Raw genomic sequence first — 12,934 nt, 5'->3', positions numbered from 1 at the left:
CAACAGGAATCCCATCAAATATGTATGAGACATAAACGAGATGTCAGTTCGTGCATAAAATCCTGCAACGGCAACTCTTGCTCCATTATGGACAGCTATAGAGGCAGCATGACTCAACATTTCTGCAGGGGACTTCCAACGACTCGGTGAGTCCATTCCATGTCGAGTTGCTGCATTACGCCAGGCAAAAGGGGTCCGACACAAATGGTTCAAATGGCTCTGAGCACTATGGGACTTAACATCTGAGGTCATCAGTCCCCTAGAACTAAGAACTACTTAAACCTAACTAACCTAAGGACTCACACACATCCATGCCCTAGGCAGGATCCGAACCTGCGACCGTAGCGGTGGCGCGGTTCCAGACTGAAGCGCCTAGAACCGCGTGGCCACCCCGGGCGGCTCCGACACAACATTAGGAGTGGCTTTTGTCACTTCAGAGTAAACCTCTCGAGTCCTACGGTTGCATGTTGCATCTCTTGCAAGAGCTTATGTATCTGGCGACGCAAAGCTTCCATGGTATATACGAGGGTCACTCCAAAATAAATGCACACTATATTTTAAAAATACAGTTTTCATTCTGCATGTGTGAAAGTTTTACACCCGGCCGGTATGGCCATGCGGTTCTAGGCGCTTCAGTCTGGAACCGCGCGACCGCTACGGTCGCAGGTTCGAATCCTGCCTCGGGCATGGATGTGTGTGATGTCCTTAGGTTAGGTAGGTTTACTTCGTTCTAAGTTCTAGGCGACTGATGACCTCAGAAGTTAAGTCGCGTAGTGCTCAGAGCCAAGCCAAAGTTTTACAGTGTGTAGATACAGGGTGTTTCAAAAATGACCGGTATATTTGAAACGGCAATAAAAACTAATCGAGCAGCGATAGAAATACACCGTTTGTTGCAATATGCTTGGGACAACAGTACATTTTCAGGCAGACAAACTTTCGAAATTACAGTAGTTACAATTTTCAACAACAGATGGCGCTGCGGTCTGGGAAACTCTATAGTACGATATTTTCCACATATCCACCATGCGTAGCAATAATATGGCGTAGTCTCTGAATAAAATTACCCGAAACCTTTGACAACGTGTCTGGCGGAATGGCTTCACATGCAGATGAGATGTACTGCATCAGCTGTTCAATTGTTTCTGGATTCTGGCGGTACACCTGGTCTTTCAAGTGTCCCCACAGAAAGAAGTCACAGGGGTTCATGTCTGGCGAACAGGGAGGCTAATCCACGCCGCCTCCTGTATGTTTCGGATAGCCCAAAGCAATCACACAATCATCGAAATATTCATTCAGGAAATTAAAGACGTCGGCCGTGCGATGTGGCCGGGCACCATCTTGCATAAACCACGAGGTGTTCGCAGTGTCGTCTAAGGCAGTTTGTACCGCCACAAATTCACGAAGAATGTCCAGATAGCGTGATGCAGTAATCGTTTCGGATCTGCAAAATGGGCCAATGATTCCTTTGGAAGAAATGGCGGCCCAGACCAGTAATTTTTGAGGATGCAGGGACGATGGGACTGCAAAATGGTTCCCCATATGCGCCAGTTCTGTTTATTGACGAAGCTGTCCAGGTAAAAATAAGCTTCGTCAGTAAACCAAATGCTGCCCACATGCATATCGCCGTCATCAATCCTGTGCACTATATCGTTAGCGAATGTCTCTCGTGCAGCAATGGTAGCGGCGCTGAGGGGTTGCCGCGTTTGAATTTTGTATGGATAGAGGTGTAAACTCTGGCGCATGAGATGATACGTGGACGTTGGCGTCATTTGGACCGCAGCTGCAACACGGCGAACGGAAACCTGAGGCCGCTGTTGGATCACCTGCTGCACTAGCTGCGCGTTGCCCTCTGTGGTTGCCGTACGCGGTCGCCCTACCTTTCCAGCACGTTCATCCGCCACGTTCCCAGTCCGTTGAAATTTTTCAAACAGATCCTTTATTGTATCGCTTTTCGGTCCTTTGGTTACATTAAACCTCCGTTGAAAACTTCGTCTTGTTGCAACAACACTGTGTTCTAGGCGGTGGAATTCCAACACCAGAAAAATCCTCTGTTCTAAGGAATAAACCATGTTGTCTACAGCACACTTGCACGTTGTGAACAGCACACGCTTACAGCAGAAAGACGACGTACAGAATGGCGCACCCACAGATTGCGTTGTCTTCTATATCTTTCACATCACTTGCAGCGCCATCTGTTGTTGAAAATTGTAACTACTGTAATTTCGAAAGTTTGTCCGCCTGAAAATGTACTGTTGTCCCAAGCATATTGCAACAAACGGTGTATTTCTATCGCTGCTCGTTTAGTTTTTATTGCCGTTTCAAATATACCGGTCATTTTTTAAACACCCTGTACATCCTTCCTGCTTGTTTTCAAACTTAGTTCAACCAGTTCCCGTGAGTGGCGCCGTCACAGCATGCCTTCAAGATGGCTGCTACATATGACGTTCGTCAGAAGCAACGCGCTGTCATAGAATTCCTTTGCCGTGAAAACGACACAGTGGGAAACATCAGCAAGAGGTTGAAAAAGGTGTATGGAGAAGCTGCTGTCGATAGCAGTACAGTTAGTCGGTGGGCAAGCAACTTATGTGATGAAAGCGGGCACGGTAATATTGAGGATTGTCGTCGCAGCGGCAGGCCTCGCACTGCACACACTCCAGACAATATGCAGAGAGTTAACGAATTGGTGACTGCTGACAGGCGCATCACAGTGGACGAATTGTCACGCTACGTTGCGATAGGGTAAGGAAGTGTTTGCAGAATACTGAAAGTGTTGGCGTTAAAAAACGTTTGTGCCAGGTGGGTTCCCAGGATGTTGACAGTGGCTTACAAAGAAACAAGAAAAACGGTAAGCAGCGAACTTTAGGAATAGTGCGAGAACGGTGGAGATGAATTTCTTGGAAGAACTGTGACAGGTGAAGAAACATGGCTCCATCATTTTTCACGAGAGGCAATCAATGGAGCGGCATCATGCAAATTCACCCAAGAAAAAAAAAATTCAAAACCACTCCTCCTGCTGGAAAAGTTATGGCTACGGTGTTTTTCGATTCCGAACGACTCTTGCTTGTGGATATCATGCCAAGTGTAGCCACCATAAATTCTGATGCATATGTGACAACACTGAAGAAACTTCAGGCTCGACTGAGTCGTGTTCGACCACATCGGCAAAAGCGGGATGTTTTGCTGTTGCACGACAATGCACGGCCACATGTCAGTCAAAAAACCATGGAAGTGATCACAAAACTCGGATGGACAACACTGAAACACCCGCCTTACAGTCCTGACCTGGCTCCATGTGACTATCATCTCTTTGAGAAACTGAAAGACTCTCTTCGTGGAACAAGGTTTGAAGATGATGACTCCCTTGTGCACGCTGGTAAACAGTGGCTCCAACAGGTTGGTCCAGACTTTTACCGTGTGGGTATACAGGCGCTGGTTCCAAGATGGCGTAAGGCAGTTGAGAGGTATGGAAATTATGTGGAGAAATGAAAATATTGTTCCTAAAGGATGTATCTACACACCGTAAAACTGTCAAACATGTAGAATGAAAGACGGATTTTTTAAAAAAAATAGTGCGCATTTCTTTTGGAGTGACCCTCGTACTAATATCTATAGCAATTCTCTCGGCTCCCAGAGCTGTGTGGCAAGCGGGAGACTGCCAGGCGGGGGACCCGAATTCAGTTCCCATTACTGTCAGAGATTTTTCGTTTGTGGGGAGGACTAGTACGAGTGGTGTAATCAGCCTTGTGAGGCTACTCGACCGATTGTTACCGGTTTCGACGTCAAGAAACCTGGAAACGACGTGGCAAGCGGTTTTCTGACCAGATGTCACTTTATACAGCATCCAGTGATGCCATTGGCTGTCGATGACACGGCGGCTGCTCGGGTCCGAATGGCCGCTATGGCCCGAAAAGAATGGCCCGTCTAGGGCGAGTATGCATAACCTTACTTTTATATCAAATCTATGACATAATAAAATACACCGCACATTACGTCACAGGTCTTACATCCAATCTTTGTATACCACTAATCAACAAGATACTTTGCACATCTGAGCTATCACAGGCATGGCTACGCGACTCACGAACCTTCCAGCCCTCCCCCCCCCCCCTTCTTACACCCATACAGCCTTGCTTCCCCACATACCGCTTCCCCTACTTTCTCCCAAAAGAAGTTCACTAGTTCACTCTGCAGAGCAAAAATTCGTTCTGAGACCATTTTGCCTATCATCCTCAGGACTGACATCTATGCGCCAGTATAATAATAATTATTATTACAAACTATTATTATTATTATTAGTGGCAGCTGCAATAGTAGTAAAAGTACTGCCAGTACTAATTATATTACGGCATAGCAGTGTCTGTGTTATTAGAAAGTATGATGCAAAGTTCCTCCAGACATGCATAAAATGTCCGAAGGAACATTGCATCATACTTTCTAATAACACAGGCACTGCTGTTCGTTATTTACTCGCCAACACCAGGCCCTCGACTCTCAATAAATATTTTCTTCTTGTACGGGAATACATGTAACGAGTGAGTGCTGGTTGTTAACACGACGGAGTGTAGAAATTTGGGTCTGGCAGTGATTCGTGCATGGATAGCTGATGCGGTTAAGTCGACCATTCACTTAAAGTGGGCAATCCATGTTCGAGTCCTATTCCGCCGCAAATTTTCACTGTCGTCATTCCAATGTTGGTTCACATTCGCAATTGCGAATACATTCCCTTAACTTTGTTAGCTCATAGTCAGTATTACTCACTCGTATTGTCACTATAGACACTCACATCATATTAATACTATTTGTGATACTAAAATACTTGTCTCTTAGGTTACTATGATGTAGAAAAGGTACTGTACATGTGAAACCACGGTCCGATGTAAGAGAGGACCTGATGTTCCTGATCAGACCTTGTTAAATATATAAATAAATAAACATGTCACGAAACGGCTAACACAGTATACATTCCCAGTTGCATATTGCCTGCCTAACAGCTTCCAGCGGCAACAATGTCTCTCAACGCTTCTTATAATTATTGGCTGACTTTCAAAATTTAAAATGCTACCATAATCTCCTCATTAGCAAGCATAATCTTATGTTACAGATTTAACACAGTAAGACAAGTATTACAATTACAAACTTTGTCCAAGTCTTGAGGCAGCGTACCCATAGTAAATGGAAACAGTATTTGAGAATGAGAGCACTTAGTGATTTCTAAAAGACTTAAATGATAATTTCAATCTTTTTCTCGTTCGCATTCTTAGCGGCTATTATTTTACATAATAAATCATTTGTAAAGTATACACTGGATTTCGATTCTCTAAAGAGATGTAAAGAAGAATTTGTCAGGGTCACCATTTTCTTAATGCTTGTTTGAGTAGCCTTCCCCCACATATACTGATGCAGACTTAGGCCAAGATTTATCCACGTACTATTGAAAATAACTTGTCAGTTGAATAATTTGTCAGTTAGCTATGGCAGATTTTACACTATAGTTGAATTCTTTTATCTTGGCGGCTCGCGCATGCCCGCCCAGACGCGGGAGATTGCTGCGTTGCCAGTTGCACACGACGCACACACCAAGAGAAACAGCGCCATAGTACAGTATAGTTCGCAAGCTTACGTTTAGGGGGGAGCGCGCAGTTTATGAAGTAAAGCCACCACGGCCGCATTAACCCTTTCGCTGCTACAGAGACGTGCTCCCCGCATTCCGCGCTGTGCGCGATTTTGTCACTGCACTGATCGCCTGTGCTGACACATGGTGTTTCCGACTGCTTTGACACACTTATCATTCGATTCCACAACAACTATTTGGCCCAAAAATTAGATTTTTACACATCTTCTTGACTGATACCTTCCCCCCACTTCCTTTGACTGACTGAAGTGCTTTAAAATAAAGCCAAACGCGCCCGGTGTAAATAAAACTTTTATTACAGTCGCGAAAGACGGAATATTTCTCAATATTACATACGACACCTATGTGGTACTTAAATTAAATGAGATATTGTTATACAGTAAATTTTATATGAAATTTAGGTACCTTGTCCACATTTCATTCTCAACATTGTGGCAACTAAAATCGACCATACGGAAAGTATACGCTATGGACTTTTACCTCTGCAAACTCTTCAAAATTTCGTGCAATGGTTTACTACATTTAATGCTGCACAATAACTGGGTTGAATATCGAAACAAAATTAAGTCATTTATGGGGGGAAGGTATCAGTCAAGAAGATGTGTAAAAATCTAATTTTTGGGCCAAATAGTTTTTGTGAAATCGAATGATAAGTGTGTCAAAGCAGTGGAAACACCATGTGTCTGCACAGGCGAGCAGTGCAGTGATGACAAAATCGCGCACAGCGCGGAATGCGTGGAGCACGTGACTGCAGCAGCGAAAGGGTTAATGAAGAGACAAAGCACTAGAAATTTCAAAAAAGGACTCTAACACGTCATGCAAAATTCTGACAAACACTGTTGGTATGCCTATGAATTACTCGCACTTCGTCGAAGTACAATAGGAAATAAACAATTACCGCTGTTCTTTATTGCGAAAAAGCGGTTCGTGAAATTGATACAAACACCTTTCCTTGCTATCGCCTGAATTAAGAGTCTTATTGCTTGTTTGGTTTAATTAATTAAGAGAAAATGAAGCAATTGGTATAAAGAATGGTTTTCCAAACTTTCAAAAAACAAAGTCTGCTATCAAGACATTGCTTTTGTTCTATTACTTTATTTATGACCGAACGTTTCTAAAACTGAAGACACTCGTCCGTGCTCTGTACTACAGTCGAGATCTGGCAACGTCGTTCTCTGTTCATTGGCTGACTGTATGTTTTGACGTCAGATGCGCAGAACGAACCTAAACTCGGCCGCCAAGATATATGACGCGCACTTTAGTATTTGATTCCACTGCACATTACTTTTGAACTACAATCTAAGAAAAGAAAAAAAAATGACGCAACAGGACGAAACTACCCGGATGGGACAGAAATCGGTATATGTGGTGCGTATGTACAGACAAACAAATTATTACAATTTCAGAAAAAATGGATGATTTATTCAAGAGAAAACGCATCACGAAACTGAACTCGTCGTGGACGCGTTGATACACCTGTCACTTATGCAAGCTGTTCTTCGGAGTGGCATAGATCGATAAAGTTGTTGGACATCCGCCTGAGGGATATCGTGTAAAGTCCTGTCCAATCGGTGGGCTACATCTTCAAAATCACGAGATGGTTGGTGGGTCCTGCCCATAATGCTCCGAACATTATCAAGTGGGGGGAGGTTCGGCGACCTTGCTAGCCAAGCAGACATTTGACAGTCACGAAGACAAGCAATAGAAACTCTGCGCGTGTGGGTGGGCATTATGTCGCTGATTTGTAAGCCCAGGACTGCTTCCCACGAAGGGCAACAAAACGGGGCGTAGAATATCGTTGACGTATCGCTGTGCGGTAATTGTGCCGCGAATGACAACCAAAGAGGTTCTAGTACCAAAAAAAAAAAAAAAAATGGCACCCCATACCATCACTCCTGATTATCGGGCTGTATGATGGGTGACAGGCTGGTGTCCCACCACTGTTCGGAACGTCTCTAGACACATCTCCGACGTGTAATATTTGTGACATGGTTACTGTCGTATTCAATGATGAGTTCCGCTTCGAACTGAGCCCCCATGACCTGCGACTATGTATCTGGAGACGTTACATTTCAGCAAGACAATAGCCGGCCGCACAAGGGAGAGTTTGTACCGCTTGTTGGATCGTACGGTGGGCGACAGTCAGGTTGGTAAGCCACCTCGGCTCAGGCATCTAAAGACACGCCTTTGCTCGTCATCGGGGCTCAGTTCGAAGCGGGAATCATCACTGAAGACAATCGTACTCCAGTCATTGAGACTCTAGGCCGAATGTGTGTCTGGAGACACCCTGGACAGTGGTGGGATACCCAACCCGACTGTCGCACGCCAGGCGACCTCATAACTAGGAGTGTTGCTCTGGGGTGCGATTTCTTTTCACAGCAGGTTCTCATCCGGTGCACCTTTAGAGCACAACGATGCGTCGACAATATTCTAGGCCATGTTTTGTAGCCCTTTGTGGCAAGCCATCCTGGGCTTACAGTTCAGCGAGATATCGCCCACCCGCATACGGCGAGAGTTTCCATTGCTTGTCTTCGTGCTTGCCAAACCCTGAATTGGCTAGCAAGGTCGCCAGGTCTCTCCCAAATTGAGGGCATTATAGGCAGGGTCCTGCAACCAGCTCGGAATTTTGACGATGTAGTGCGCCAATTGGGCAGAATTTGCCTCGATATCCCTCAAGAGGACATCCAGCAACTCTATCAATCAATGCCAGGCGAATAAGTGCCTGCATAACGGCGAGAGGTGGACCAACGCGTTACTGACTTGCTTAATTTGTGAAGCTCTTCCTCTTGAATGAATCTCCGATTTTTTTTTCTGAAACTGACACCATTTGTTTGTCTGTACATGCACACCACGTCTACCGATTTCCGTCACATTCGATAGTTCTTTCTTCGTGCATCTTTTTCTTTTGTCTCAGTATGTACTCCACTGGCCATTAAAATTGCTACACCACGAAGATGACGTGCTAAAAACGCGAACTTTAACCGATAGTAAGAAGATGCTGTGATATGCAAATGATTAGCTTTTCAGAGCATTCACACAAGGTTGTCACCGGTGGCGACACCTACAACGGGCTGACATGAGGAAAGTTTCCAACCGATTTCTCATACACAAACACCAGTTGACCGGCGTTTCCTGGTCAAACGCTGTTGTGATGCCTCGTGTAAGGAAGAGAAATGCGTACCATCACGTTTCCGACTTTGATAAAGGTCGGATTGTAGCCTATCGCGATTGCGGTTTATCGTATCGCGACATGGCTGCTCGTGCTGGTCGAGATCCAATGACTGTTAGCAGAATATGGAGTCGGTGGATTCATGAGGATAATACGAAACGCCGTGCTGGATCCCAACGGCCTCGTATCAATAACAGTCGAGATGACAGGCATCTTATCTGCATGGCTGTAACGGATCGTGCAGCCACGTCTCGATCCCTGAGTCAACAGATGGGGACGTTTGCAGGACAACAACCATCTGCACGAACAGTTCGACGACGTCTGCAGCACCATGGTCTATTAGCTCGGGGACCATGGCTGCGGTTAGCCTTGACGCTGCATCACAGACAGGAGCGCCTGCGATGGTGTACTCGACGACGAACCTGGGTGCACGAATGGCAAAACGTCGTTTTTTCGGATGAATCCAGGTTCTGTTCATAGCATCATGATGGTCGCATCCGTGTTTGGCGACATCGCGGTGAAAGCACATTGGAAGCGCGTATTCGTCATCGCCATACTGGCGTATCACCCGGCGTGATGGTATGGGGTGCCATTGGTTACACGTCTCGATCACGTCTTGTTCGCACTGACGGCACTCTGAACAGTGGACGTTACATTTCAGATGTGTTACGACCCGTGGCTCTACCCTTCATTCGATCCCTGCGAAACCCTACATTTCAGCAGGATAATGCACGACCGCACATTGCAGGTCCTGTACGGGTCTTTCTGGACACAGAAAATGTTCGACTGCTGCCCTGGCCAGCACATTCTCCATATCTCTCACCAACTGAAAACGTCTGGTCAATGGTGGCCGAGCAAGTGGCTCGTCACAATACGCCAGTCACTACTCTTGATGAACTGTGGTATCGTGTTGAAGCTGCATGGGCAGCTGTACCTGTACACGCCCTCCAAGCTCTCTTCGACTCAATGCCCAGGCGTATCAAGGCCGTTATTACTGCCAGAGGTGGTTGTTCTGGGTGCTGATTTCTCAGGATCTATGCACCCAAATTGCGTGAAAATGTAATCACATGTCAATCCTAGTATAATATATTTGTCCAATGAATACCCGTTTATCATCTGCATTTCTCCCTGGTGTAGCAATTTTAATGGCCAGTAGTGTATGTTTATCATATAGTTACCGTTGAGCCGGCCGCGGTGGTCTCGCGGTTCTAGGCGCGCAGTCCGGAGCCGTGGGACTGCTACGGTCGCAGGTTCGAATCCTGCTTTGGGCATGGATGTGTGTGATGTCCTTAGGTTAGTTAGGTTTAAGTAGTTCTACGTTCTAGGGGACTGATAACCACAGCAGTTGAGTCCCATAGTGCTCAGAGCCATTTGAACCATTTTTTTAGTTACCGTTGAAAGCAAGGTGCTCCCTGTTGCTGGAGTGCGTGTATCCTGGCAGACGAGAGGTAGACGCGTTCCGTTTGTCGCAGCTTCGTCGACGACGGCAGCGCTTTTGACGAGCGAGGCCAGCTGAAGCTGAACGCCCACGACAAGACGCTGGGCAGCTACGCCTACCGCTACGTCGGCACTGACGGCGTGACCGTCGACGTGTCGCGAACACCCGCCGCCTAGCCTGCGAGGTCGCTGCGCCGGGGTCTGCACACCCGTCCTGGACGAAACTTCCTCCTCCAGTACCAGGAACAGCGTGCTAGCGACTATAGAGGAGACAGTTATCATTCTGTGGACTTTATTGTGGTCGTCACCTACCTGCTCTCTACGAAGAACGTATCAAATCTGATCTTTCCACGCAGCGGGGATGCGGAAGACTGCAAAGGTTTACAAACGTGCCACGTGCTTGCAATTTTGAAAAGATGCGCATCTGAAACTGTGTGAGTACTTGCACCTAAAGAAGGTTGACCGTATATACAGATTAAAGATGATAGTAAAGTTATGTTTTCCTCATAAGTGAGAAAAATGAAGCCATACTCATCACAAAATATTGTTGCATCTCACTGTTGAATTGCTAAAATAATACTCTGCGTTTCCTAACGGGTATTAGTACTAAATGTATTCAATGCAGTAATATTTTTGTAGCTTACTCATGTAAGAAATTATCTGGAATAAGAAACAATCATTTCTTTTGTCTATATTTGTGTATGTCATTTGAACTGTTTATGTTACTAGGGGTGGAAAAGCACATAAAATCATGCAATAAAAATCTGTTCTTGTGAAAATAATGAATTATTTCTTGTGTCAAGTAAAGTTCAACTATCCTGTACAGAATTTCTCCCGTTTCTTCAAATTCTCTCATTTCTATATTCGTAACAGCAATGCCTGTAATAAATTGTATGCAAATGAAAAATGGCAAGCTGGAGCTTAAAATTTCGTCAACATCGACATGTTAGAGATGTAATTTAGCAATGCGGTGCTCCACGGCTATAACACGTTTAATGAAACACATATTTACGAAGTTGCACCATCAGCTGCTGCATGAACTTTATTGAGGTGTCCTATTAGTTTCGGTCTGTTTCCGTGGTAATCAATCCGGTTCGAGTTTTCTCGGTAGGCGGTAGACGGTAGTGGTTTTAAAACATTTTCATTAGGTTTTCTTAATATTTGATGTAAAGTATTTGATAAGTAATTATTATTCTTAGTATGCTTTACAAACTCTATAAAGGAAAGATACTTCCCTACTTCATAAATAATCATTAGAGTGTAACTGGTGGCTGGTTAGAAAATTGTATTAGAAACAGTGTAAGCTTTCCATACAAATTTTATCTACGTGAGAAACTGAATACATAGATTCCTAAAACTTTTTCCTCGTATAACATGTACTTTAGGTAACATATTTAACCGCTGAGCAAAGCTGACTATTGGTTGGCCCTATGTTGCGTATGTAAATTTAATCAAAAACAAAATTTTAAGTAAAGAAAATGAATCTCAATAAATGCCAAGAGAAACTAATTTTGTGCTCAGTGAAAACTATATAATTAAAGATCATTACCAAAACATATTACGACCGTGCGTCATATGAAATGCAATCTTAGACAAATAATATCCACAAAAATGAATTACTGCTCTATTCCCAAGAAAATATTTGTTTGAAATTACCTACACTATTCACTGAAAATTAACGTATTTCCTAGCACGATACTTGACAATTCTGTCTACATACTGTATGCAGAAGAGTGCAAGGTGAGATCTGCAATGAAGTAAAAGTGACATCTTGCTCAGCATGCTGTTACCTCTTTTTTTTGCGTGTGTGTCTCGAGTACTCAAGTTCTCGAAAGCAAATACAAACTAGTAGATGCAGCAGCTAAAGACTGGTAATCAACTCTAAATTCTTTTTGTCAGAAACAATCTGTTGCTTCGTGTGTCTTACGCCACAATGCACGCGCGATAAAAATTCAAAACTTTATTATGAATCATGGAGGTAGGTTTTACTTTAAAGAAAATCGTTTTTAAGAAATCAAACTCTCATTATTGACGGAACGACTGCACAACTTAAAAAGGCTCTAACAATTACACAATTTTCTCATTACAAAAATTACAGAAATACCGGTAACTTTAAAATTCCTCCAAAATCTGCTCTATTAACATAAATAAGAAGAAAGTATTAAGTGAATTTCCATCTCTAGGTAGCTTCTGCCAGATTCACAACAACAGATCTCATTCTCTGGAAAGCTCAACTGCATGCTACTGGAACTCAAAAAAGAATATGTCAGCGCTACACAACAGACTGTCCGACAAGTCAACCACAGATAAAACAAGAAAGTCAAGGATCTTATTCACTACTCATGCAGTGCACTCATTTATCTTTGCCCCGGTACAGTAGAGGCGAATTATTTACACTAGCAGAAAACATATGAGAACCTACAACAGTGACACAAAACTGAGTGGTAGGTCAAAAATTTTACCAAGGAAATATCGCCGTACCGCCGTACGTCTTCTGAAGTTATTTTATTTTGACGACTAACTTCAGCATCTTATTAATGCCATCTTCAGAGCCCTATGCACTCCATGTAACTCAGATACATCGATGCGTGCATAACTGGAGCCATCAGTATCTGGATTCCGTGAATTTGTTTGTTTAGTGCGTACTCCGAAGACTTGAAAACAACTCCATGAGTGCATAAGGGCCTGAAGATGGC

The 12,934-nt window shown here is 44.1% G+C and overlaps 1 protein-coding gene across 1 annotated transcript in view; it reads left to right on the top strand.

The window, feature by feature from the left end:
* The window catches only part of LOC126203995 (neural Wiskott-Aldrich syndrome protein-like), a 112,259-nt gene extending 101,387 nt beyond the window's left edge, over positions 1-10,872 (top strand). The window contains exon 5 of the mRNA XM_049938427.1: positions 10,274-10,872. Coding sequence (XP_049794384.1) covers positions 10,274-10,415 — 142 coding nt within the window. The 3' untranslated portion in view covers positions 10,416-10,872. The remainder of the gene's footprint in view (positions 1-10,273) is intronic.
* The last annotated feature ends 2,062 nt before the right edge of the window (positions 10,873-12,934 follow it).

The sequence above is a fragment of the Schistocerca nitens genome, chromosome 9, assembly GCF_023898315.1.
Source record: "Schistocerca nitens isolate TAMUIC-IGC-003100 chromosome 9, iqSchNite1.1, whole genome shotgun sequence".
Classification (NCBI taxonomy): Eukaryota; Metazoa; Arthropoda; class Insecta; order Orthoptera; family Acrididae; genus Schistocerca; species Schistocerca nitens.
Note: the sequence above shows the minus strand (reverse complement) of the source record. Positions and strands in the feature narration are given on the sequence as shown.